This window comes from Toxorhynchites rutilus, chromosome 3 (genome assembly GCF_029784135.1).
Source record: "Toxorhynchites rutilus septentrionalis strain SRP chromosome 3, ASM2978413v1, whole genome shotgun sequence".
Lineage (NCBI taxonomy): Eukaryota > Metazoa > Arthropoda > Insecta > Diptera > Culicidae > Toxorhynchites > Toxorhynchites rutilus.
The window spans coordinates 256,436,602-256,459,572 of NC_073746.1; the positions used below are offsets into that span (position 1 = coordinate 256,436,602).

The following is a 22,971-nucleotide window of genomic DNA, read 5'->3' on the forward strand; positions in this document are numbered from 1 at the left end:
TAAAAATACAACCAATTATCGACTATGAAAGGCCAAATACCATAACCAAGTTGCGAAGGTTTTTGGGTATGGCAAATTATTACCGCCGCTTCATTGACGATTTCAGTGGTGTAACGGCACCCTTGAGCGATTTGCTAAAAACTAAAAGCAAGATCCTAGGATGGAATGACGAAGCTGAAAAAGCTTTCTGTTTGATAAAAGAAAAGTGAATAAGTTCTCCCATTCTAGTCAGTCCAGATTTTCAGAAGGAATTCTCAATCCAAACTGATGCTAGTTATGTCGCGGCAGCGGGAGTTCTCACGCAAAATCTGAATGGAAGCGAGAGAGTCATAGCTTACTTCTCACACAAATTGACAACACCTCAAAGGAATTATCACGCGTTCGAGAAGGAAGTACTGGCAGCTCTCCTTTCCATTGAGGCTTTCCGTGGGTACATAGAAGGGTCTCACTTCACATTAATAATCGATTCATCCGCTTTGACACACATCCTGAATACAAAGTGGAAAATCTCGTCTCGTTGCAGCAGGTGGAGTCTGAGCCTACAGCAATACCACATGACTATTCTTCATCGGAAGGGCAAAGAGAACATTGTCCCCGATGCACTGTCGCGCTGTATTGCTGTAGTCTCCGACGGCCCTGGGACAACGTGGTATGAGGACCTGAAAATTAAAGTTATAAATAAGCCAGATAATTTCGTTGATTTTCAGGTGAAAAATGGAACCTCATGATTTTCGATTCGAGTGGAAACTCGTTGTCCCTCAAGCAAATCGAAAGAAAATTTTAGAAGACAATCACGATCAATCTATGCATATGGGATTTGAGAAAACGTTAAACCGAATTAAACTGAAGTATTACTGGCCATAAATGGCCAAGGACATTAGAGAATATGTTCAGAAGTGCGCCGTGTGTAAAGAGGTAAAGGCAGCTTCAGTACCCGTAATTCCTTCTATGGGAGAGCGAAGGATCACTTCCCATCCAGGACAAATAATAGCGGCAGATTATCTAGGGCCGCTTCCTAGAAGTAAAAGAGGCAACCAATATATCTTGGTCATCGCTGACCTGTTCAGTAAATGGGTGATGCTTACACCGTTGCGCAACATCAATAGTAATTCACTAAGTAGTACTTTGAAAGATCACTGGTTCTTCAGATTTTCCACTCCTGAATTAATCATATTAGACAATACGACAGTGTTCCTGTCTCGAGAGTTCAAGGCTCTTTTAGATAGGTTCGGAATTCGACATTGGTTGAATTCTAAGTACCATTCACAAGCCAATCCCGTGGAAAGGGTGAATCGGACAATCAATGCCGCGATTCGAACCTATGTTAAAAGTGATCAGAGACTCTGGGACAGTAAACTGTCGGAAGTAGAATTTGTTCTTAATACATTCTCACATGTTTCCACAGAATTAACGCCTTATTTCGTGATTTATGGTCATGAAGCTTTCACTAAAGGAACCGACCATCGTTGGTTCCTCGAAAATCAAAACCAAACCCCTGAACAACTGATAGAATCGCGTAGAGGGTTATTCCTGGACGTTTACGATTTAGTCCAAAACAATTTGAAAAATGCCCAGGAAAATCTCATTACAATCTTCGACATCGACGATATGCTGAACCCTTCCAGGTAGGACAGAGGGTCTACCGAAGGAATATGAAGCTATCCAATGCTTCCGAACGATATAATGCCAAGTACGGGTCAATATATCTACCCGCTACTGTAGTTTCCAGAATAGACACTTCGTCCTATAAACTTAAGGACGATGATGGCAAAGACCTGGGAGTGTGGCCAGCAGCCCACCTAAAACCAGGATAATTTATTTAATTGAATATTATGTATACAGTTACCTATTGCATGTGTTTCTAGAATTAGTTTGATCATTATGTTTATGAGTTATTGGTTGTTTTGTTCCTCATCGTTTTTGTTCATCCGCATTTTGTTCCTTCAGGTCCAACTATCGTTTGGTCCGAAATGCTGAATTTTCAGTCAGATCCTACCAATGATTTCGGATTAACTTCAGAAAACGTTTGGGAACCTGAAAGAAAACCCAAGATAAAATTCAACTAGCGAAGGATACTTACCCCAAGCGCATTTTAGATCATCTTTAGCCACACAATACATTTGGTCTCTCAATTAGTTTAGGATGTCTTAGAATGACAACTGTCATTTGACAGTCTTCAACCGTTACAACAATGATTTGCATTGTTTATGGCGGTTCACATCTCCGCTCTTTCTATTGTGATAGTGCGAAGTGCGTTCAGTAGATGTGTTGAGTACTTCGTTGATATAAATGCACTCCACTTTCGAACTCGTGATTCGAAGAGTTGGAAGTGCATACAACGGTAATTGATTATATCGTTAGAGCAATTTGTTTGGAACATGATTGACTAATTTGCTGGAGACCGGAGTCATTACGACGTTGATGATCAGTAGCAGGCTATTTCAAAAAAGAAATAACCCTGAAAAACAGCGCGGAGTCGATGAATTTTGACGATGAAGCCCTATGACCCCGAATCAGTTACACGGTTCCTCAGCCAAATAGATTAGGCAGAAGCATTATATAGCCTAGTAGTGATAGTATCATACAGACGATAGTAACATATTTTGTGAGGAACGTAGAAGGAAATGAGAATAGAGAACGGTATGAATGAATCCACATGTGAGGTAGAATGAATGAGGACGGACGCGTCCAGCGCATGTAAGAGTGGGATTGATAGATGAATGATTGAGAAGTAGGAAATTATTTCGTTCTTGATTTAGAAATCAGGATAGAGAGATGAGATTGATTTGATGATGGTGGGATGACGGCGTTCATTGATCGTGGCACATAGTGGTTTGAAATGGTGAGGTGCGGGAAGAAATTTTAATGTGGTATGGTGGATCGAGGTTGCCATCAGACGGTTCTTCGTAATTACCAGAATCCAGTTTTCGGACCGAGCTCACTTGGACAAAGCGAACTTCAATCAGAAAGCGGTCGAAACGTTTGACGAAAAATTATATTCACAATTTTTCTACCCGAACTCGGGGAGGATTGTTACCGACCATTTCAAAATTCTTCGGTCACCAAAGGTTGTTTGTGTAAATATTTTCTGTCTAGTGTGTAAGTCAATTTTTGTTTTGCTTCGACTGGTATAAATGTTGTTAAATGTACATACCTTGATTTAATTTATGTAAACATACTAACCCAACATCGCCCCGACGAGGTTGCGTGTCGGGCGAAATGAGACATCTGTCAGGATTGACAGATGTCCTTCCGGTGGAAATGGGAGGGAGTAGGAGGAGGAAAGGAGCTGGATGATATGAAAGGAGGTGACTTGGAAGGAGATGTTGGATTGAGTCGGTGACTTAGTCCGGAGTCAGGAAACGACACGCAAGTGAAGAATTATGGTATCGTTGGAACAGAAATTTGAGGAGAAGAGAGTTGGAAGACAGTGAGTTGCGAAGATAGAAAAGAGTCGTGAAAGAAAAAAAGTGAGTGGTAGAGTGAAGTAACAGAGGTAGAGAGAGAAGACCTCTTGTGGAATAGGACCCTCAATCACGCTACCCCATCCTCGGGTGTCCTGCCGAGAAACTCCGGCCACCTACCACCACGTTTCCAAGCATCATCACGGACAGAACGCCTCCCCCTCCCATCAGCACCGGTGAACCACAGCGACGACGACGACCACGAAGGACAACGAAGGGCCCCAACGAAAACGGTACCGATACTAACCCTTTAAACCGAAAAAATATAGAAAAATCAAAAACTAACTTCTCTGCTCTATTCTATTAAATAATCAATGCCAGTCCATTTTGCATAGGCAGCTTCTTGTGTCCGCATTTCGCAAATCCGTTTTGCTGGTGGTCCAACCGAGGTCGAAACAGTCCTCCCGAGGGCCAAAACCGACCCTGAGAGAAATATAAAACACGAGGTGAGCTAAGCCGGGCAGTACGGCTAAAGCCGTAGTTAACAATTTTTAAAAAAGTTGATGAAAACTGATGAAACGGATAGTAGTTCGGCCGGATACCGGATATCCGCCAAGCTTCGAGGCCGGAAAGCCGGATATTCGGCTCTTCATTTGCAAATACGAAATTGGGAGAAACTGCATGTGTGCATGAGGATAATAAAATATTATAATTTAGGGAGTGATACATACATCTTTACATGAACTATAATTAAATTTTCCGTATAGAATGAATATACCTTAACACTAGAACCACCAAAACCGTCAATTTGATGGATTTCAAATTTCATGGTCAAGAATTTTATATAATTTCTATGTATTGTTCTAGAACTTTGCGATGACTTTTCATGAGATGTAAGGATAGTTCATTATTCATATTCAATTCCAGTTTACCGGCTTTAACTTCCATAATCAGTACCATCTATATCTATTTCTACCGAGAGCCGTCAAATTGACGGATCTGGCAATTTCAAAGTTTATAACAATCTATGCATCATCTATGGAATGGTGGACATCAATAATTATTTGCATTCAATTAGACATGCAATTTCGTGCAGTTTACGCACAATAGTTGTCCGATATATTTAGAATTTGAAGCAGTTATGAAATTTAGATTGTAGAAATAGAAATACCTGAAATTGTATCGTTTTACAATAAAACCAAGTTTGGAGTAGACGTAGTTGACCAGATGGCACGCAAATATAGAGTAAAAGCAGGGTCTCGTAGATGGCCATTGCAAGTGTTCTACTATATTTTGGACTTGGCAGCAATCAATTCGTGGATTTTATACAAAGAGACTTGTGATGAGAACATAACCAGAAAACAATTCTTGTTTCATTTAGCAGAAGAACTTTCCAATGAACATAAGTACTGCAGAGAACAAGCTTCCTCAAAAAAAAAACAACCAAACAAAGCAATGGATTGTACAGAAAACTTAATTAAAAGATCTCAAGAACGAAAATCTTGTCAAATACCATTATGCAACAAAAACAGAGCCATGTATACTTGCAATACATGCAACAAATACGTTTGTGCAGGTGGTCATCCAGAATAACATGTTTTGTAAGATATGTGCCTCATAGACATAGACCTATAAATGTAAATATAAACCTTTTTGCTTATTTTTTAAATTAAAAACATATGAAGTGTTATATTAAATGTTGTTTTCGTCAAATCACATTCTTTCATTAGCATAAACTAAGTAAAAAAATACAACAAAAGCGCTAATCAAAAATCCGTCCGTTTGACGGGTGCGGAAGAACTAGGTATATATTAAACGTCGGTAGTTCTAGTGTTAATAGAGTATTAATTTTTTTGTAAGGAATATTGAAAATATTTTTTTTCTGAGTAGGATTGATGAAATGATGATGAAATGTGTGTGAATATATTGAAATAATTTTAATACTAGTCGAGTTAGAGTAAGCACTACGAATTCAAATAAGCAAAGAACATCAATCAACTGTCTTCCTGTACAATTTACTGTCAGAATAGCACATGATTTTCTCTCATGGCAGCTCGGAATCTTCTCGTTACAGTTTTATGGGCCTACCGCAAGGCTCCTGCCTAAGCCCCCTCTTGTACAGTTTTTACGTCAATGATATGGATGATTGTCTAACTAGAGACTGCACGCTGAGACAACTTGCAGACGATGGAGTCATTTCCATCACGGGTACTAATCCCGTCGTTCTGCAAAAGTCGTTGCAAGATACCCTAAACAATCTGTTCACGTGGGCCCTTAAGCTGGGTATCGAATTCTCTACGGAGAAAACTGAAATACCTTACCCACGACGTGCACCCTTCACCAGGCATCTCCAACTAAGTTTGCTTCCCATACTTCTGCAATTCCTCTGTCATTTTTGATCTGTCCATGCGACAAAAAATCCATGGAAACCCAGATCACCTACGCTCCGATTCTATTCCGCCGATATTTTCGGCAGAATATGGGAAAGTTAGATCTGATAAAATGTTCTTTACTGACGGTTCATTCATAAACGGGTCCACTGGCATCGGCATCTTCAATGAAATTTCCAGTGCCTCTTTCAAACTCAAAGATCCCTGTTCCGTGTATGTCGCTGAACTGGGTGCGATATATTACGCATTAGGGATCATTGAAACATTGCCCATCGACCACTATTTTATTTTTTCAGACAGTCTCAGCTCAATAGAGGCAATCCGCTCAATGAAAGTTGATAAACGCTCATCTTATTTCCTAACAAAAATAAGACATCTATTGAGTGTTTTGGTCGAAAAATTATTCAAGATTACCTTAGCCTCTCATTGCTCGATACCGGGGAATGAGAAAGTGGACTCGCTAGCTAAGGTGGGCGCTTCAGAAGGCACACTTTTTGAAAGGCAAATTACCTTTAATGAATTTCTCCACATTCCTCGTCAGCACACGCTCGTAAGTTGGCAGCGCATGTGGAGTGAAGATGAGTTCGGTCGTTGGTTACACACGATTATCCCTAAGGTCTCGACGAGTGCATGGTTCAAGGGATTGAATGTAGGTCGTGATTTCATTTCATTCGGCTTATGTCCAATCACTACAACCTAAACGCGCATCTTTATCGCATTGGGCTCGCAGCAAGCAATCTATGTGATTGTGGCGATGGCTACCACGACATCGAGCATGTTGCCTGGTCGTGTATCCGGTTCCATGCTGCCCTCTCTCAGCTCTCCAGAGCATTGAGGGCACATGGCAGACAATCGGATAACCCCGTCCGGGATATTATAGGTAGCCGTGATCCTGATCTTCTGCTCCATCTCCATCTCCATCTATACCTGTTCCTCAGAAACGCCGATGTCAACGTTTAATGATGTTTCCTTCGTTGTGTCCCTGTTTCATATCCCTCCTATCAGATCTATAAACTTTTACTGAGTCGCGGCAATACATACACACACTCTTTACAGATACACGGGCCGAACGTTGTGCAGGCCACTGATGATTCAACAAGAGCCAAAGGTTGTACCGCTCATGACAACTCTACACGAGCTGATGATTGCGCCGGCTAGTGATCATTAAGTCCTGGATTCCTCGAGTCGAGAAAGACGCACCACGCTAGATATAGGGTGCAGACTAGGGGGGCGTTGCTGATTAACGGTCAGCTGCATCCCAATAGGAAGTATCCCATGTCGAGTCGAGAAAGACGCACCACGCTAGATATGGGGTGCAGACTAGGGGGCGTTGCTGATTAACGGTCAGCTGCATCCCAATAGAAGTATCCCATGTCGGGCACACGTACAGAGCACTGAAAACTGCAACATCCCAATTATGAGAACACTTGTAATACTAACCTCGAGCCAACCGCGAGTAATCGGTTACATATTACTAGTTGTAAGCAAACATTGTCAAAATATTGAACTCCCGGCCCCGTTAGGCTGACGCCATATGAGCCTTAATAAAAATATATATTTTGGATAAAAAAAAATCAATCAATTATTTTCATCCAAGATTAAAAAACATGGAACTGTCTTCAGGGATGATAATCGGAGAGACGGTAGACTTACTTCGACACAAACAAAATTAAACGAAGCAAAAGAGACGAAACTGAATTAAACTCCATACGCGAAGCTCACAACACCTTTTGGAACAGTTTTCTCTTCTGTAGGAGCACTATACCACTGCGACCATTAGTTTGATCTATTGTAGTGCATATTGGAACAGTTTCAACGAAGTGACTAATTTAAATGATAGTTCAGGAAAATCCTATTGCTAACGTAATGGACTGTTATGCGAAATCATTTCGAATGGATCGCAATCACGTTTCTTACGTTTGGTAGGCATTAAACTTTAAGCAGTAACCAAATTGGCAAGGTTTGCTAGAATTTACCTTTCAGCTCCTTGCAGTAGTGTTTATAAAGAAAGACTGTTCTCTGAAGCCGGCCTGGTGTACGAAGCAATTCATAATCGGTCGGATAAAAAATTAAAAAAAAACGTGATAGTGTTAATAAATCGATGTTTTGAATTAATATTAATTTATTTTCAAAAAAATATTATTTATCTTGTGTAAATGAGAAATTATTGATTTTTTTTCTAATATCCGGTATCCGGCCGAATAGCAAATATTGGCCGGATAGGCCGGATACCGGATAGTTGCCGGATATCCCTTTCATCTGTATAAAAAACTTTACCCATCAATTTAATTTAATACTAATAACTTTTGTATCTCAAAGCACCCCTTTTGATTTTGTTTTTGCATATTTTTATTGGAAACCCCACCCAATTCAACAAAGTTTGACGTACAGTGGTGCCGTGGCCAACTCGCCAAAATGGAGATATGATTTTTTGAAAATTTATGAAATTTCAATACGTTGTGAAATCCTAATCATTTAAGAGAAGTAACATAAAATGGAATTTAAATGCTATTCTACATGAAAAACTATATATAACGTTTCATCCTAGGACTAACCGTTCTCGAGATACAATCACTTTTTGACGTAGAACTACGTCTTTCATTTCTATACCGGGGTGTAAAATCAAAGTTTTGAAAACGAAAGCGTTACGCCGGAGACCGAGATTTTGAGCGTGAATAGCTCCTAAACAACTGAACGAAATGGTATGATAAACACTTCATTTCAATTATAAACTGTCTACTTTTGTTACTTTTTTATCCAAAAACTTGTAGCCTTAAAATTGCTTTCAAAACAAGCTATTGAAATCACCAATGGTATATAAGCGAGCGCCGCTCGGAAATCCACTCAGTTATTATTTAACAGCGATTCGAGCATGTTGTCGTTGTGTGGAGAAGATGGTGGTGAAGTTCATCATGAAAGCGCTGATGAACGGTGTCACCAAGAGCTGTTTGTGTACCTTAGGCCGGAAAGGAATCCATCAGAAGGAGAGTGATGCTACTGAAAAGGCGACCTAGAAAGTACCAGCATCGAAAATTGGTTCCGCTCGAGGCATCGGAGCAGCCGCCACACACACACATACACGCGCGCAACTCTTTTCGTTTGGTGGTTATCGAGTTAGTATTAACCACTGGTGGACTTCGAGAAGAATCGAGAAGAATCCGGAAAGATGTCATCGTTGCTGAAAAATAATCTGCCAGTTCCCCTTGGAATTGAAAATTACAATCAAGCGATAGAGTTTATTGAAATGTTTTCTATCCATATCGCAGTATTCTGCGACCAAATACATTTTGTTTTATGATTTTTCAATCTAATACAATTAGCAGAAAAGCTTCTGAAGATCTCAGGTAAAAAGCACAGCATGAATCCTATGGTACTCCTCTTTCATTTTCTAGCTGATACTCGTAAGAAATTTTTTTGAGCTGATTAATCAAATCCTGATCCTAATTTCTGACCACGCCGTCGTTTAACAGGGCTACGTTTGCTGTACTGCCAAATGAACGAGTTTTGTTCCGTTACTGAAAATCCCCACGTCACGTCCAACTTTGTTGTAGAAAATTGCTTTGCATCGAGAGCATTCGTCTATAAAATAGGTTTTCTCGAGGTTTTCTCGAGGCACTGGGCAAATCTGGAGAATACGGTGGGTGGAGTAGCAGTTCGTAGTGCAATTCAATCAATTTGGCCGTGGCGACGACGAAATTTAGTTTTGACGTAGGACTACGTCTTTCATTTCTATACCGGGGTGTAAAATCAAAGGTTCGAAACCGAAAGCGTTACGCCGGAGACCGATATTTTGAGCGTTAATAGCTCCTAAACAACTGAACGAAATGGTATGATAAACACTTCATTCGAAAGATAAAATGTCTACGCGTTTTATACTTGTTACTTTTTGGTCCAAAAACTTGTTTCAATAGCCTTAAAATTGTTCTCAAAACAGGCTATTGAAATCACCAATCGGTATATAAGCGAGCGCCGCTCGGAAATCCACTCAGTTCTAATTGAACAGCGATTGGAGCATGTTGTCGCTGTTGTGGTGAAGCTCTTCGTGTTTATCATGAAAGCGCGGATGAACGGTGTCACCAAGAGCCTGTTTGTGCACCTTAGGCCAGAAGGGAATCCATCAGGAGGAGAGTGATGCCACAAACGGTTCCCCGGGAAGACATCGCTACACACACAAATACACGCGCGAAATTCTTTCCGTTTGGATGCCATTCAGCATCGAGAAAGTTCCGGAAAGATCTAATCATTACTGGAAAATAATCTGCCAGTTCCTCTGGGAATTTAAAAATACATTCATGTGAAAGAGTTTATTTCAATGTTTTCTATCCATGTAACACTGTGACCAAATATTTTTCAATCAAGTGCTATTAACAGGTGGTTATCGAGTTAGTATTAACTACTGGTGGGCTTCCAGTATCGAGCAAAATGTGGAAATATCTAATCGTTGCTGGAAAATAATCTGCCAGTTCCCCTTGGAATTGAAAATTATATTCAAGCGAAAAAGTTTATTTTAATGTTTTCTATCCATAAAATATCCATATAATACCTTTGGTTTTGTGATTTGTCAATCAAGTGCAGTTAGCAGGAAAGCTTTTGAAGACTATAATTTAGAACAAGGTTTTTCGTATCCTATATTGGATGCAACGTAACGCTCTCGTTTTCGAAGTCCCCCAAATATTAATTTATTCATTCATTCAGAATGGATTTCGATTCAACTTCAAACAAATGATCTCTAAATCAACGATAGTCCTACGTCACCCTTGCGGTTATACCATAGATATAACCCACTTCCTGTTTTTTCCATTTTTCTCAAATCCGCGGACACACCCGCTTCCACACACAGTCAAAACAAAACTACGAGTCCGATTCGGCTGAAATTTTGACAGTAACCATTTACGAGAATGTACTACACGATATGTAATCTCTCTTGCGATACTGACAACATCGGGCGATGAGGCTAAGTACTTATCGGACCGCCCTCGTATGTTCCACCACATTATACATTTTTGTCAATGTATAAATCAACAACCATTACGTGCAATTCGGTACATAAACTCTCTGCATCTAATGGTATGAAAACCAACGACGTAAGGGCATCCGCACCAATGCGTTACTATTCAAGGTTTCTAGTCTCGAGTTTTAGCCGTTGCCAATTTATTAACTCGTCGATTTGCGCACCCGTTGTTGCTATCGCGGTTGCTATAGTATTAGGCTGTCAAAAAAGTCCTGCGGTATTTCCGCAAGGTGTCGTTGTAAGCGCGTAGTTCTAGTTGTATTCATTGTATCGAGTCATACTATAGCTTGTTGGAAAGGTATTTTTGCGCGCTATAATATAGTCCTTGACAGTGTTTTGTTTGGTTAAGTCGTTCGTGAGTTATAGTGTCGCAAATATGGAGCAAAATAAAGAGAAAATTCGACATATTTTACAGTACTACTATGACAAAGGCAAAAATGCATCTCAAGCTGGCAAAAAATTTGTGCAGTTTATGGACCCGATACAGTTTCCATTTCCACCGCACAACGAGGGTTTCAACGTTTTCGTTCTGGTGTAGAGGTCTCCGAAGATGCGCCACGCTCCGGAAGGCCTGCCTGAGCTGGGGATAAGTCATCAAACCGTTATTAACCATTTGAAGAAGCTTGGATTTACAAGGAAGCTCGATGTATGGGTGAATCGCTGCTGAATCGCAACAAAATCGACCCGTTTCTGAAGCGGATGGTGACTGGCGATGAAAAGTGGGTCACTTACGACAACGTGAAGCGCAAACGGTCGTGGTCGAAGTCTGCTGAAGCGGCTCAGACGGTGGCCAAGCCCTAATTAACGGCCAGGAAGGTTCTGCTGTGTGTTTGGTGGGATTGTCAAGGAATAATCTATTATGAGCTGCTTCCCTATGGCCAAACGCTCAATTCGGACCTGCCAACAACTGGACCGCTTGAAGGTAGCACTCATGAAGAAGAGGCCATCTTTGATAAACAGAGGCCGCATTGTCTTCCATCAGGACAACGCCAGGCCACACACTTCTTTGGTGACGCGCCAGGAGCTCGGATGGGAGGTTCTTTTGCATCCGCCGTATAGTCCGGACCTTGCACCAAGTGACTACCACCTGTTTTTGTCCATGGCGAACGAGCTAGGTAGTCAGAAGTTAGCCACAAAAGAGGCCTGTGGAAATTGGCTATCCGAGTTTTTTGCCAATAAGGAAGCGAGCTTCTATAACAGGGGTATTATGAAGTTGGCATCTCGTTGGGAACAAGTCATCGAACAAAACGGCGCATATTTGACTTAAAACAGATGATTGTAACTAATTTTATGAACAAATGAAAATTCAAAAAAAAAATACCGCAGTACTTTTTTGACAGCCTAATATCACTTCTTTTTCGCACCGCAGGTTTTTTTTTTTTTATAAATTCGTTTATTTTTACAGGCTCAGTTACATAAGTTTAAAGGAGCCGAAATCTTAAATATATTTTTAAAACTATATATATGAACAATTTTCTTAAATCTATGGTTAGTAATGTGGGAAACCGATTACTCGTGGTGGACTCGAGATTAAAAGGGTGACATTTTCTCAGGAAAAGGATGGGGTATAAGGAAATTATTACAATGTTGATAATCACACACACTCAATTCTTAAATCTATTCGTACATCAGTTGTGAATTTACATTTCATTCTTCTGTTTATAGCAAGCGGACCAATTACTCACAAAGGAAGAAATGGAGGGTATAAGGATATAAGGATAATCACACACGAACATCGATAGATTTAAGGAAAACATATATTTGAGACATGTAATCAAGGTCTAACCGGGCCAACACATCTCTCACCGGCACATTGGGCTGCCTTCCTCTAGCCCGAAGGGAGTTCTCTAAATTCGATCTGGCAACAAGATACACCTCACACGACCAAACAACGTGTTCGATGTCGTGGTAACCTCGGCCACAAACGCACACCGCAGGTTGCTAAATACGATTGCTATTACTAGAAGAAATGACAAGTGTCAGTTAATTCTCTTTTCGTCGCGTTCATTTTTTGGTAGATAAATGTAATATATACACTTCCGAAACAATATTTTAGAGCAAAATCACAAAAAACGAACACAAGACGAATGAAACCCACAACAGATGTTTGACGTTTGTTGAAAATAGCAACACTTGGCTCGGTTGCTATCGCGTTGCCAAATTTGTTAACTCACTATTCACCGAGAGGCAGATTATTATTTCCCACACCTGAACCGCAACCACCAGTGGGGTTGCTGCGTTATGGTGAGGGTTGTCAAAATGTCTGTAACAACGCATTGGTGCGGATGCCCTAAGGAACCCATGTTTGCATCCGCACCAATCTACTCAAAGCCTTCGTGAACATTCAAAACAGGCATTGTTGCTTTTTGTGAAATTGTGAAATGTTCTCCATCCCATATCAAAATTTCGTATTCTCTGCTATCGAATCCATAGCCCATATCCCCCTTTGTGCGCAATTGTATCGAATAATCATCGATACTTTGTTTTTCGCTAGAGGTTCCTCCGGACCGGTGGCAGAATAAAAAGGGGTTTGAGAAATGAAACCATAGCGCGTTCGCGAACGAACGAGAGCATTCTCTAGCCACGTCACAGTCACAACTAAGTGAACTGCCGAACGGGCACCAGTTTTTATACAGATTTGAGTGATTTCGATCGTCTGTTTTCTAAGCAATTTTTAAGCTATTGAAACAAGTTTTTGGATCAATGAATAACCAGCGTATAATGCGTAGACGTATCTTTCGAATTAAGTGGTTATCATACCATTTCGTTCAGCTGGAAAAGAGGTATTAACGCTCAAAACTTATACCCCTTTGAACAATATAGAAATAAAAGATGTAGTCCTACGTCAAAAGTAGTCTAATTATTTTTTGGATATTTGAAGTATGCAAAGTTGCTTAAATGGCCAATGTCTTCAACCCCTCAACGTTTCACTGCAATCTGAGATGGTGCTGCCAATGACTAGTCGAATTGGCATGAATTTCGTCATTTGCATGAACGGGACTGTTAACCCATATATTATCACCCCATGGTTAATCGCTAACCTGAGTTGTTACCGTTCGTTTTCGTTGGATTGTTTAAGTATTCAGCTGTTGTACGCTATGTATTAAAAAGACAAGTGTTTAAGAGAGGAATTAATTCTAATCTTTATTGAAATATGCCTCAAGTACACATCTATTTTACTCAACAATCTAATTTTTTTTTTCACCTTACGATAACTTATATTAATCAATGGCAATGAAAACTGAATTAACCTAAATACTCTGAATAAACGCTTTAAAAATTACATCTGCATCACGCGTCTCTTCAAATCAGCCAACTCTTGTGCAATGGATAAGGGCAAATCTTGCGGAAGCTGGTTGTTGTAGTACTGTTCGATTGCTTCAACCTCATCCAGCCAAAACTGTTTCGGGATCGAAAACAATTCTTTTTCATCCACTGAACCTCTCAACCCTTCGAAGTTCATGGCTCCCGGGGCGGGAATGCGCCCGATGGCGCTCTCCTGGTAGCAATCTTTCTCATCGACACGCTGCAAAATCCACTCCAGAACGCGGGTATTCTCACCAAATCCTGGCCAGAGGAATTTTCCGTTGGCATCTTTGCGGAACCAGTTGACGTGGAAGATCTTCGGCATATGACCTCCGACTTTAGCCGCCAGCTTTTCCATACCTAACCAGTGCTTCAAGTAGTCGCCGAAATTGTAACCGAAGAAGGGACGCATCGCAAAGGGATCGTGCAATATCATCTTGCCTTTGTGTTCAGCAGCGGCCGTCGTTTCGCTACGCATTGCCGATCCAATGAAAACTCCATGGGCCCACGAGTTAGCTTCATAAACCAGCGGTACGCCCTCCGGACGACGTCCGCCGAAAAGAATAGCGGAGATTGGTACCCCTTCGTTGTCTTCCCAAGAGGGATCGATTATGGGACATTGACTAGCGGGAGCGCAGAAGCGTGAATTTGGATGAGCAGCTGGAGTTTTCGATTCTCCGAGCTTCCATGGCTGACCCAACCAGTCAGTGATCTCTACATCCGGATCGATCTCATTTTCCATTCCTTCCCAGAAAATACCTCCATCCGAGGTGGATGCTACGTTCGTAAAGATCGTATTTTTGTACACGGTTTTCATAGCGTTAGGATTGGTTTGTGATGACGTTCCAGGAGCGACTCCGAAGAACCCATTCTCTGGATTGATCGCACGTAGCTGGCCGTTTGAGTCGAACTTCATCCATGCGATATCGTCACCTACGCACTCCATTAGGTATCCGGGCAAAGTTGGGTTCATCATAGCGAGGTTGGTCTTACCACATGCCGAGGGGAAGGCGGCAGCAATGTATTTCTTCACGCCATTCGGATCAGTGATGCCTAGAATCAGCATATGTTCAGCGAGCCATCCTTCGCGCTGAGCTATTGTACTTCCAATGCGGAGAGCGAAACATTTCTTTCCAAGCAGCGAATTTCCTCCATATCCCGATCCATAAGAAACAATCTCGTTGTTAGCTGGTTTGTGTAAAATGATGGTGCGTTCGGGATCGCATGGCCAGGATGGCATATTGATTTTCCCGCTGGCCGGTGTTCCGACAGAGTGGAGACATTTGATAAAGTCCTGTGATGGGAAAATAATATGCTTAGTGCTGGGAACTAGAAGCAGAGAGTAGTGTGACTTACCGAGTTATCCGCTAATTTTTCAAGAACTTCCTGTCCCATGCGAGTCATAATACGCATCGAGCAAACAACATACGCCGAATCGGTGATTTCAATTCCAAACTTGGAAAGAGGGGAAGCAATGGGTCCCATGGAGAACGGCACTACGTACATTGTGCGTCCCTTCATGCACCCGGGGAATCGTGACTGAACGGCTCTCTCATAGTCTTCGGGACTGATCCAGTTCCCAAGTGTTCCTTTGACGCCGTCTTTGGGAATTGGAATAGCCTGCTCTGGATGTTTGGTACATATAAAGGTTTTCGACTCAACTCGAGCCACATCAGCTGGGTTGGTGCGCGCAAGCCAACAATTTTCATATTTCGGCAGTGGTTCGATCGTCCCCAGATGTTGGAGGGTAGCCAAGAGGGTCGTACTTTCCTCTTCGCTTCCGTCGACGATATGGATACGCTCCGGTAGGCACATGGCTACAGATTCCTCAACGAATGCACGGATCTTGGCCGAAAGTTGACCAAGATTTCCGTTGATAACGGTGATGCCACGAATTTGATCCTTAGCGAAGGCACGTAGTTTCGGGCTGCAGCCATTGGCGGATGGCAGCCTGAAGGGGAAATACGTTATTATGCTGATGGGAGGAAACATCATTCGAATACTTACTGTGAAAGTTTTCCGATAACCTGAGGCATTTTCAATTTGATTAGTTTACGGTGTAATTTTTTTTAGAAATTTTCAGTTTTTGATTTTTTTTTTGATTTTTTGAATATTTTTTTTTACAGCAATCACTGTAATGGTACTTTTTCAATACGAATCGAAATTAACTTATTTCAAATTTGTAATAATTGCCGCATTTGATTTTTAACACGCAACACTCGCTAAAATCGACACTGGCTATTTTCATTTCACACGCTTGAATAATATGTCCTGTCTGAGCAGTCGGACGCGGGTCCTTATATATGGCTGAGTTATGATTTTTTGTTGGGGCAGAACATATCATTCTCTGCGCCGATTGGTTGACCCCGGAGGTAAAATCAAGGCGGTTTATTCTAGCTGTTATCATCGCCAAATTGCTTTTGCTCGAGCACAAAACGAACAATGTTCTGGACAGTGGTAATGTTGTTATTTTGAATTCTCGTATCAACGGCACGATTTTTATGTCAGAATCATGCTAGTCTAATGCGTAAATTTGAAAGAGTTACACTAAATTTAGATCAGCTTTTGAAATAAAATGTCATTATCGATATTTCGAAAAAATGTTAAAATGAATAAAACAGAACTTTGAATGTTCTCAAACCGTTCGATTGTTTGCTCACATTTCTCGCATTAGTGATATGTGTTCGTTGCCTCCACATCAAGCTAGTTTTCCTCTACCCAAGCACCATATCATTCGGAGAAAAACTTTCAAATCTGATTGAAAAGTTAGCCCACTTTGTCGACTACATCCGGTTGTCTGTTGTGGAATACGAACAATTGGAATTGAATGTTCGTACATCAGTTGAAGGGAGGGAACTTTGTCTTCCGCGTTCAAAACTTGCTGCTTCAATGGATCCGATTTGCATCAAAAAGTTCGGGATAGAATGAATAATGTATGAAGTGTCAAATCTGGATTCTGTAAGTGCTATGGGTGCTAACCCAGTTTAGAATTATGAATTGCATTGAGTCAAAATAAAATCTCCCGTCAGTCGCATGGCTATACTCCTAATAGGACTGATTTCAATTTTTTAATCATCGGTAAAATTTTCGGATGAACGAATATCATTTGGGGAAGAGGAGAACATTGTTGATTTTCTGTAGTGTGAGGGTTCAATAATATATCGCACCGATTTATTCCGCATTCGCAGATTTTCCGCATTTATTTTATCGTTGACCAGGCCAATCAAGGCGACGACGAATAATATACGATGCAATATGCGAATTGATTAAATGACAATATGCAGAATGACCAGTTTGCGCATTCAGATATCTAGATTCAGTTTTCAAACTCAAATTTCAAACGCAGATTCCAGATTCAGGTTCTAGATTTAAAATTTCTGATGCGGATTACAGATTCCAGATTTTAGATCAGAGCATATGAAATTATATAAGCCGCTTGATTGATATTACTCTATCATAGAGACAAACAACAAAGTCCATTCACCTCTAGTCATGAAAAAGCCAACTACAAGAATAATCCTTGGATTGGAGGATCCTTGGATTGAACTCATGATTTTTCACGTAGTATGTGGACGCGCCACTATTTGACTAGGAAGATCCTTGAATTGCATGAGCGACATAACCATAGGTAAAAATTTCGTCGAGCTGAATAAACTATATTTCTGTTTTATCTACAAACTAACAAAATCGGATAACTTCGTCCCGACCAATTTTTTTCAATAGTTTCGAATATTCTCTTTCGATTTTTTTTTCGTAGATCATGTGGTCTGTACAAACTTTCATTCTGCCAGGGCTCATCTTTTAGAATCACTTAGGGTACTAGGAAGGCAATCTGGCTTACCGGTTAGAGACATCTTAGCTAGTCGTTATCTCAACCTTATGCTCATACTTTACCAATTTCTCGAGAGAAATGATATCTCTGTATGATTCCTGTCCTCTTCATCAAACCAAACTACCTCACTCGCTTCATCCCAAATTCTAGTTCAATCCAGTATTAGGTTTTGTCCGTGACCGATAGCGCGAAAGAGGAGCAGGTATCTCATAAAATAAATATCCTTTTCCATCCCTATGTTATAAAATTGTTATTTTCAATTATTTTAAATAATCTGTATTTAAATTTAATTAAATTAATCACTAAATCTTTTATTAATCTGTCCAACTTCTATAAGACCAGGCGATGACCTTGCTACTTTGTGTCATTGTGAACAAAAAACGCTTAGTTTTATATTCTAGTGTATTGGTGTGTTGCTACGATCTTCTTCTTCTTCTTAAATGGCACTAACGTTCCTAGGAGAACTTCGCCGTCTCAACGTAGTATTGCGTCATTTTTATTAGTACTTAGTTGGGATTTCAATGGCAAACAATACGCCTTGAATGCATTCTGAGTGGCAAGCTCTAGAATACGCGTGACTACAGTGCAAGTCGGTCCTGATGGTTTCATCTGGTACTGGTGTGATTTACGAAGGAGGGATAGTATTTTTCAACCAGGAACTTTGGTAGAAGCTTGTGCATGATTTAGGCGGTATTCTGAACAACCGGAAACTTCAAGATAGCTTTCACATCCTTCAAAATGAATAACAAGGATTACATACATGTTCTGTAATCCTCTCTCCTACCGATTTCGTCGCAAAAAAATTTACATCCCAACAAGAGAATGCCGCTATTGATATCAACAAGGAAATTAAGCAATGGACTAAGAACTAAAAACTTGACTTATTGGACTGGCTAGCTCACTCTCCAGACTAGAATTTTTGGAGGATCCTAGTACGCAGAATCTACGCTGAGGGATAGCAGCATACTGCGGTTGATGAACTCAAGGCCGCAATTTCGGAGACATGTGAAAATATTGAGAAATGCGTTCTGCAGGATTAGGTAAATAGTATGCCAACACGAATTTTCCAGGTTATTAACCATAATGGCAAGTTTATTATTATTATTGACATTTTTTTTTATTGACATTTTGAATTTTTCATTGATAATACTTATGAATTTTGAAATGGTTTTTTATAAAAACTGGACAGCTGAAATTATCATATTTAAGCCTAAATTATTTGAGACAACATAGTGACTATGTACTGTTTCTCTGCGATAATAATTTTGTGGCTCTTTTTTTTCCAAAAAACGTTTATTTATCAGACTCAATTACTTATCATCTAACGTTTACAGAGTCAAATTTAACCTTAAAAAAACTCAATTTATATACACTCTGTCTAACTTCTATAAGACCACCACCTCGAATATATTTCATTGTAACACAAACAGTTAGAACTTCAACAAGATAATCTCATACATTCTTGAATGCTCAAAATAAAGTATATTTAGCGTCAATTTCGTTTGAAAGAGAGTCGTTTGGACAGTTGAAATTATTCCATGTCAAACCGATATAGTGGTTTTCAGATTTTCGTGAAAATTGGTAGTTTTGTTCCTTATCGCAAAATATTAGACCTGTATATTTTTATTTTTTCGTTAGGGTGCCCATTTCCATTTTATGGTGGTCTGAAAAATCATTTTTTCCCCTTTTTTCCAAAACAGCCTGTTTCAAAAAAACCATTACTTTTGAACTACTGAACCGATTCAAATGATCGACATATTAAATTAAAGCCACTGAGTTTTTAAAAATAACACACACTTGAAAAAATCGACTTTGCTTTCCTAATTATTGATTGTGTTTGTTTTTCATAGTTTACATGGTCTCGTCGCCATGAGTAGGAATTATAGGTGGAGTAGATGGTAGAGTTTGCAAGTGTAGTGTGCGTGATAGCATGCGCTGCCAAAGCTACTCCTCGAATCGTGACGATAATATTTGTGTTTACGTTCAATTGCTTTCCACGTCCATGTAAAAACGCTATTTTCAGTAAGTTTTTTATCATTTCAAGATATTATTTTGGAGTTCGCGCTGAATATTAGTATAGTGTGGCAGTGTACGTTTGATATTTGTGGAATCATGTCGGAGAAGATGAATAAAAGTGATATTTTTGTGTGTCTTTTTCACTGTTTCTGCATCATAGAAACAAACAAATTTCCATTATTTTCGCGATAACATGACGATATTTTCAAGGCTCACTGTGTCGGTGTATGAGATTTGAGAAAATAGTTGACAATTAAGCAAAATTTTCCTGAGAACTAAGAATACGACTGTTCTCTGGATCTTCACACAAATTAAATGATGAAAATAAGTCACAATACAATTGTCAACTATTAAAAAACAATCTGTTACATGAATTCATGAGCAAATTGGCTCATATCATCATGAAACCGTAAAAATCGGAGCAGTATTTCAAAAGGTATGAATTTATAAAAACTGTCATTTTTGAAAAAATGGGATAAGTTGATTTTTGGACCATCGGTAAAATTTGAAAAATCATAACTTAAAAACGAAAAAACCACCTCTCTGATTTTTGGATATGTTATGTAAAAGAACCTCAGTTTAAAAAAAAAAAAAATATATATATATATATATATATATATATATATATATATATATATATATATAAAACATAGTGCCCTTGGTTCCGAGGCCATGTAAAGCATTTAAGACAAATACAATTAATAATTAAGAACACAAAATTCGTTTTTTTGCAAGTGTAATATTTTTACTTGGCTTTAATTTGATGTGTCGATAATCTCAATCGGTTGAGTTGTTCAAAAGTTATAAATTTTAAAAAAAAGGAATTTTTGGAAAAATGGTAAAAAAATATTTTTTTGGGCCACCCTAAATGGCACCCTATTGAAAAAAAATAAAAACACGGGTCTAATATTTTGCGATAAGGAACAAAACTATCAATTTTCACGAAAATCCAAGAACCACTATGTCGGTTTGGCAAATTCTACTGAAATTCTCACAGGTGATTTTTTCAGACGAGAAAAAGTTCAATGTGGACGGGCCAAATGCTTAGAAAGGCTATTGGCGAGATTTGCGCAGGAACCACGATTTTTCTCTGAGAGGAATTTTGGGGTAGGATCTTTCATGGTCTGGGGAGCATTTTGTGATTTCGGAAACTAGAATTCCAATTTGTTTCACACAAAAGGAATAGTTTTGACCAGGGCTTGATAAAGTCATATTCAACTTAGGATAGTCAGGGGACTATGAAGAAATTCGTCTTCGTATTCAATTGCAAATGAGTTTTGGCTTCTTCCAGCAGTTTGTCCTTCTACATGACATGTCATTCGGGCGTTTAGTTGCTATCTCACTCTACGACTCATTGACTTCATTGAATATTGAAGGGACTCCCTCTAAAATGAATTCGTTTCTCTCTCTCTCTCATGTATCACGTATGCATATATCGATGTTTGAGTTCAACGTGGTTTGACATATACTACAGGTGAGCTAGATTTGTTTGTATCGTACACGAAAATTACTCACACAACAAAATAGTGTGCGGTGTTGTGTTCAGAAACTGAAAAATTTGTTAATTTTATTGATATAAACCTGTATTTCTGTATGAATTTTTTTTAACAAACATGCACTCGGAGACAAAGTGAACTAAAATTTTGTTTAGAATCCCTCCTAAACTGCACGCTATTAACTAATTCTAACGCGAGGACTTTCATAGCATACCTGGTAACTGTCTAAGTTCGTTGATTTGGGTTCACGATGGGTAAACATTAAACTACTTTTTTGCATCAGAAATCAAGTTTTCTTTTCACTTTATATGGACGTAAAAATAAGATTATGTACGAGGGTAACGAGATCCGTGTCAGGGGGAGTAGTAGTGTGGATTGAAATCAGGTTGAATAAAAAGGCAGATTTGTATTCATTAGATACGTCAATTAGAATAACAATTTGCTAGAATAGTTCATCAGTCATCCTTGCTCTTAACGCTCGTCAATTCATTTCTAGTCAATTCAAGGCATGTTGACGACATGAGAGGCGATTTTCATGTTTTCATTGTCGAAGATTTCCGGGCCTGGTATTGACTGCATCAAAGTTCAAAGCCGGTTTGGTACAAATGACTCACAGAAGACACAGAGCAAAGTCTATTTTTGAGCAAGACACTGCTAGAATTCATACTGGTACTAAAAGGATGACGTGATTTAGGTCTAAAAGATTAATGTTATGGACTGGGCCGTATATTCTCCGGTCCTAAATCCTACTGAGAACCTCAACAATGTTGTAGCTGTAGCTTCAGTTTGTAGAGCATAGTATTTTTCTATCCTTCAAAACTACCGATTTAACATTTTTGTTCTAAGTTAGGGTCATCATGAGAAAAGGGGGTTTTATATATTTAAAATTTTACATGCAAACTGTCTTAGGAAGACTTTTAGAGCTTACCAAGACAAAAAATTTGCGGTCCAGAATTTGTCAATTTCTCGATTCTACTTCAATTCTAAATGTGAAGCATATATGAATGAAGAGAGCTACTCCTCGAATCGTGACGATAATATTTGTGTTTACGTTCAATTGCTTTCCACGTCCATGTAAAAACACAATGTCTAATATCAATCAAATAAAAATTTCGTGGTTTGTATGCGTGGTTTTGGTTCTCGTCGTTCTCTTTTTTAATTATCAAACACCGCAATTAACGCAATTCATACTGACGGCATTAATTATGTACGTCAGGATCAACGTTGGAATCGATTCAGTATAAACAACGACGTTTTTGTGTATAGTTCTTATCGTTTGCAAAATGAATCCAATTATTCTATAAAACGGAAAGATAACGTTCCAACGCGTCAACATCCGTGCTGGTAAACAAATCTATTTTTGGAAATACTGTCTGGCTATAATAAAAAATGATCGCATAAGTAAACGTGTAAATAATCATAAGAATGTCTGCATTCATTACTCTTCTTGTTTCTTGACAGAAAAAACATCTTCGTAATACAAGTCACAGCAATACTTGGAAATCATATGAAGGAA

General features: G+C 39.4%; 2 protein-coding genes across 4 annotated transcripts in view; both read right to left on the bottom strand.

The window, feature by feature from the left end:
- The window catches only part of LOC129780125 (60S ribosomal protein L36), a 378,186-nt gene that overhangs the window by 84,948 nt on the left and 270,267 nt on the right, over window positions 1-22,971 (bottom strand). The window lies entirely within an intron of this gene.
- On the bottom strand, window positions 13,924-16,391 carry LOC129780118 (phosphoenolpyruvate carboxykinase [GTP]-like). The gene is made up of 3 exons (XM_055788077.1): window positions 16,119-16,391; window positions 15,468-16,062; window positions 13,924-15,405 (listed from the first exon to the last, which is right to left on the bottom strand). Exons 1-3 carry the CDS (start codon window positions 16,145-16,147, stop codon window positions 14,086-14,088), a joined length of 1,944 nt encoding a protein of 647 aa, XP_055644052.1. The 5' UTR covers window positions 16,148-16,391; the 3' UTR covers window positions 13,924-14,085.

Excerpts from the sequence above, each read along its gene's own strand:
- LOC129780118 (XM_055788077.1), bottom strand. The coding sequence starts at position 16,147 with ATGCCTCAGGTTATCGGAAAACTTTCACA. Across the intron at positions 16,063-16,118 it reads GTTATCGGAAAACTTTCACA|GCTGCCATCCGCCAATGGCT; the intron begins GTAAGTATTCGA and ends TTTCCCCTTCAG. Across the intron at positions 15,406-15,467 it reads AAAAATTAGCGGATAACTCG|GACTTTATCAAATGTCTCCA; the intron begins GTAAGTCACACT and ends TTCCCATCACAG.